The 6,000-nt window shown below is 43.2% G+C and overlaps 1 protein-coding gene across 1 annotated transcript in view; it reads left to right on the plus strand.

Annotated features, from left to right (window-relative positions):
- Nucleotides 1-6,000, plus strand: part of sema5a (sema domain, seven thrombospondin repeats (type 1 and type 1-like), transmembrane domain (TM) and short cytoplasmic domain, (semaphorin) 5A) — a 139,319-nt gene that overhangs the window by 103,122 nt on the left and 30,197 nt on the right. Inside the window, exon 15 of the mRNA XM_080050292.1 lies at nucleotides 2,633-2,780. Coding sequence (XP_079906418.1) covers nucleotides 2,633-2,780 — 148 coding nt within the window. The remainder of the gene's footprint in view (nucleotides 1-2,632; nucleotides 2,781-6,000) is intronic.

Consider the following 6,000-nt stretch of genomic DNA (forward strand, 5'->3'; position numbering starts at 1 on the left):
ATTTTTTAGTAAAGGTCTCTCACTGGATGCACAACCGGTGTAACACTTTTACCTACATCTGTTGTTCATAGTAACCCATGTGTGAAATAGGTAAAGTCTTCTGTACAACCTTTAATCCACACAGCATGAAACAAGACTGGCACTTAATCAACGTTTTCTCACCCAACAATTATTTTAATGTTGTGAAAGGCTTTTATTTGGGGGGGGGGTGGGTGCGCTGGCCTCCTTTCAGAGGTGTTAGGCCTCTGCAATGAGTCCTCACTTTGTTTCCAACCATGTTGCCTCGAGTGCCTTACTCGGATGATGCACAACACTTGTGTTCAAACATGCATTCATATGGTGTGAGCTCATATATACATACAGAAGCGTATCTACACAACAAAAAATAATAATTCAAAGGCTAAAGTGAACCTCTTCTCTCACCTCTTTGTTGTGTGCCTTTCCGCCAACAGGCTTCCCATACGTTTGGCCCTGATGGTTTGCAGCAGGCATGAGCCTTTAAAGACAAAGCAAATGTTCTGAAACTGACCATGCACGCCAGCGCCCGCGGGGCCTAAATCTGGCTGCTTAATGCCCACATTTATGAAGCGTCTGTTGATATTTCCCCCTAGCTTACAGACAGCGTCTGCACTGCTTACTCAGCCTATAGTGAGTAATTAGCAGCGTTTTAGTCTGATCAGCTCAGTGTGCTTTTAGGAAAGAAGAGAGAGGAGGGATAAGATGGACTTAAGCCACGGCATTGTCTATAATGATTTAAGTGTGTACGATGATGATGTTTTTGAAGCTCTAAATCTGCTTCACATTGATCGCAGCAGTTGTTCATTGTGCTGTGGTGCAGCAGAGGTATTTTATGCCCGCATACAAGCCTGTCTGTTTGTGTGCATGTGTACATGTGTACATGTGTGTGTGTCTCCCTCCGTCCCAGGCTCGTGCAAGATTGTAATCCACAACTCTTTTTCACAGTATTATCTCTTTACAAGCGTGCAGATTAGTAAAAGTGGAAAAAGGGACTCTACTCTATGGATTCATACAACCAGTGTATACACAATGCAGCTTTTGATTTCCCATGAACAATAGCAGAGTTTTTGGAAGTAACACAATAGGAAAAGAACCAGCCTGAGCCTCTGGAGGCAGGGTATAAAGTCAAAGCTGTTTTAGCAAAAGAGGACTCAGTCTTCCTCAAAATGTGCCAAAACACAACAAAATAGCAATCAAAGCTATTTTATAGTGTGCGTTTAAAAGTTATAAAATGAATTATATGGCTCTCATAAGCCTGGCAATCGTCTGTCGTTATCGCAGAATGAGGACTGAGCAATTAAGTATTTTAGACATCGCAGTTATCCTGTCTTGTAAAACGATGCAATTAGAGATGATGCATGCATCTTTGTGGCTTTTTTAATAGGCTCTGTCAATGAATTATGCAAAATGCATATGCACGTCCATTTAGATATGAGATGGGATTTTCTTAGATGTCCTTTTTTATGCAACGCTGGCCATTACGCCATGCAGAGAAATATAATACAGAGACCTGTCTCTAGTGGTATGATTCAATCAGATGTTTTTCGGGTTCGCAGTGAGCCAGTGTTTCGCTGCACTGCGCGGCCACATCAAAGAGATACGTTGGGGTTTGTCGGAGTTTGTTTTAAGTGAAGTTTACACGCCTGTTCAGACAGCCCTGTCTTGTGGTATGAACTCTTTGTAGCTATTTCCGCTCAGTGGCTAGGTTTCAATAGTGTGGTGACGTCTTCAGTGCCCTTCACATATAATTTTAGTGCCCTGTCAGATAAAGGAGCTATTCCATTTTCCACAGACAACTAAAAAAAACTGTCTTGATCCATTTGTATGTACCCAGTGTGAGTTGTCAAAGCTTGGAAACTACCTTGTATATCTCTTCTATCACTCAATTTTTGGAAACTATAATGTACAATCCGTGCAATACAGTACTGCTAATTAAATTAATTAAAATATTAGTGGATAAAGTCAGTGTGTGTAATGCCAACAGGGATCACCCAGAGTGACATAGCGGCTGTTCTCAGCCAACTAGCTCCAACAACCCACTTTACAGCACCAAACAGCAGACAGACAAAGTTAGCGACTGACTGGTGAATTGCGGTACACTTAGCGGCTTAGAGCCACACATTTCCCTCTGGAGTTTTAGCAGCTTTTGAGAGTCAAATGAAGCTAAAAGAAAAAGAAAGTGTAAGTGGAGGGTTGATGTTGTCCCATAATGGCTGGATGTGTGAATAAGCAACAGTCAACATATTTGACCTGGAAACCTTGTAGGGGGAAAATGTGTCACTGCTGTTTTTTCCCAGCTTTTTGTGCTGCCCCAAAGTGGCCATAGAATCCATTACCGAAGGTCACATTTGAAGTGCCTTATGTGTTTTACCACATTGTCGTTCATAATCGGTTTACACACCAACCTCCACTGTTGGAAGTCCACAGTTATAGCCACTAACACATTCATTAGTGAACATCTATATATCTGATTACAACTATGTTACAGTCTGTTATCACCCATGTATTTGTATATGCAGCTGTATGTTAAATAGTGGTTTGAAGTAAAAAGTTTTCAAAAAGATTGATCTTTTTGCATTAGCTGACATACTGATCCCTAGCGTTTCCTTCGCAGGTATTGCAATGAGCACCTGCCTTGCCCACCGCATGTCTACTGGTCGGCCTGGTCGGCATGGGAACGCTGCACCGTGCCCTGTGGCGGAGGCATCCAATCACGACGCAGGACCTGTGAGAACGGCAACGACTGTCCCGGGTGTGGTCAGGTACGTCACACAGAACATCAACAGCTCTCAAAGCCGCCATTTTTTCTTTTCTCTTTGCCATCCGTCTTCTCTTCATTGTTGAGGAACTCAGCCTATAAGCAGCCATTTAATGCGATGAGCAGTCAGCGGTGATGAAATTGGAACATCTAACGCGGTCAAATCCCTCGGCTATATTTATATACAGTGGCAGCAGCCATCAGATTACCGAGACCTATTTAATACCACACACACACACACAGTAATCACTCCACATATGAATAGGCTTATTTACTGCCACAAAGCGCTCTCGGGTGATGCAACGACGTGTTGAAATACGAGCGTTCTCCTTGTTGACAGAATTATTTGATGCTTGTGTTATTTCTGGTGGTTGCTATTTTTCACGCATGCACACACACACACACACACACACACACACACACACACACACACACACACACACACACACACACACACACACACACACACACACACACACACACACACACACACACAGTGATGGTAAATATAACACAGAATGAACATGATAGCTAAGCTATAGCTTCTCATGTCCCTCTTGGAAAAGGATTAAAGAATATGGGTCAGGATCTTGTGGATGCCTGGGATCCTTGAAGTGTGTTTTTGTTTGTTTTTCTTCTTTTCTTTATTTTGATAGAAAAATGGCAGAAAAAAAGCTTATCCTTAAGCCCAACTTCTTTCAATGTATGCTTACGATTTAGGGTTTAGTATTAACATTATAATCAGGATTTGACACACACACACACACACACTCCACATCTTTCAAACTGTATGTGCATTTATGTAAACATATATGTGTGTGTTATGCATGTGGAATAAAAGATTGGACAAAGCCATTTGCTGTATGAAATTAAAGGGAAGTTTGATGAAATTTGTGTAAAAAAGAAAAAATTCTGCCAAACGCTGGAGAGGCATTCAACTACCGTAACCAGATCACATTTGGCTGAAACAAAGCACATCCAACAGGTTGTGTAATGGCTCGTTGGGAAGTGAAATAACCCACTGCCTGAATTCTAAAACATCCCACACAAGGCCTTACAACCTCAAGTGCTCATGCAGTATCTGATAATTGCCTGTGTGTGACACATTAGGAGAGCGGAACACCCAAATAAAAAGACTGACCTGCCATTGAGTAGTAATTTAGCAGCCGCACCATATCATCTGCTGCTTGGTGTACATGCCTACTTTCTCCCTCAGACACACACACACACAGACACACACACACACACACACACACACACACACACACACACACACACACACACACACACACACACACACACACACACACACACACACACACGCACTCACACACACACACACACACACACACACACACACACACACACAAATTCCCGTTGGATGCCAGCTGTCTTATTTCTGTCATTGAGCAGCCACCATTATCCTCACTGGAGCATCCTGGGAATGCGTGATGAAGAGCACGAGGGAATCTGAAGCGCCTCACTACTGCTGTTGCCTGTCTTTGACTGTCTGTTGGTCGTGGGTATTTTTGATGTTTGGAGCAGAGCATATAAGCACTTTGAGGGGGGATATATCTGTATTGGTGTCAGGGGGGAGGGGGGCAGTTTCCTGGTGACAAGTAAGCGACATAGTTGTGAGAGAGCTGATCCAGGTCAGAAGGAAAAGGGCAAAGGATCACCTTGAATGAACCCAATCTTTCTCTGTATCTTTTTCACCCTCACTTTTTTCCTTTTTCCTTTTATTTTCTAACCACTCTCTGACTTAAACTTGTGTTTGTGTCCCTGTGTTTTGTATTTGTTTTGTTTTCCTTCCCCGAATCGACTGCTTGTCTTCGAACACGCCGACATGGACTTAATTGGGGCCGTCCCAGTAATTGCATACAGATTTCACACCTACTCTTTCCCCGGGAAGGACTTTATTTGGACAGCTTGGACAACTTGTATTGTAGCGGGCGTATTTACCCAGATCAAAGAAAACACGGGCTGCCTTTTCATTCACAACGCTGATAAGGTGCTTAAAGGCAGAGCTGTTAATGTGGAACAATTGTTTCAATGCGCTTAGAGCCCCTAAGAAGTACAGCTCAGGTGTTTCGAGACAGTCAACGCCTTGTGTATTTCCAATGAAATGAGTTAAGTCCATTTGCATTCGGAACTTGAAGATCAAAGATGACAGGGTTGCGTTATTTTAAGTTCATCAAGGACCCCCCCTCATGCTCCCACCCAAAAAGTGAAAAGTGCAATGGAGTTAGTTTTTTTATGTGCCATCTGTCTGTGTTGTCGTCCCCCGGACAGATCCATGTTTATTTAACCAGAAGGAGAGCAGGCATGCACGCGCACACACACACACACACACACACACACACACACACACACACACACACACACACACACGTTTCAGCTTCTGTCACCAAACAGCTACTTTTTTGGACAAGGCACCCCACTGAGACCTGAAAAAGAGATAAACGCTGTGTATCTCTTAGACGTTGGGGTGCTAACGTACGTGTGTGTACTCATGTTTACCTGTCAGGATTGATGTCGCTGCAGCCACCTGCGGTCGCCGGTCAGCTCCTTGCCACTTTGCCAGACATTAATTGACAGCAATGAGCTAATGTCTGCTTGTTGTTTTACAGCGACGTTAGGCAGGGTCTTGCTAGCAGTACAAATTTTTCAGACTTATTTTGAAAAATATACAAAGATGTACTGAAGTTGGTGATACCAGTCTAAGGTCAACAATGCCAAACTGAAGCGAAAAATGTACTACATTCACTACATTTTATTCTATTCTCTATTGATTTCTTAGGCACAATGTTTGACGCTTATACCTCCTCCGCAGGGAGGACACACTGTCAGATACAGAATAGCTCAAGTGATGCTAGTAGGGATTCAGGTCAAGGACAATTCAGTCTAAACAACAGTGTCTCTACTCACTGTGCAACCCTGCTACGCTAGAAAACTAAATGTTGCCACATTCGCAAACTCTTAAGCTGCTTTAACAGCTGTAAACCTGCCCTAATGTTGCCCTGAGTGTCATTAATTGTCTCAAGCCTCAGCATTCTTATCATTGTGGAGATATGTAGTCCTGAGGTGCTATAGTTGCCTCATCTTGCTGACACAAAAGGCCACATGGCTGCAACTTCATCAGTTTGAGGCCTGGTCCCCTCGCATCCAGCTCTCTCGTTTCACTGTATCTGCAGTACAGGTTTGAATCCCCACAGGAGCTGACA

The sequence above is a fragment of the Ammodytes marinus genome, assembly GCF_949987685.1.
Source record: "Ammodytes marinus genome assembly, chromosome: 21".
In the NCBI taxonomy this organism is placed as follows: Eukaryota; Metazoa; Chordata; class Actinopteri; order Uranoscopiformes; family Ammodytidae; genus Ammodytes; species Ammodytes marinus.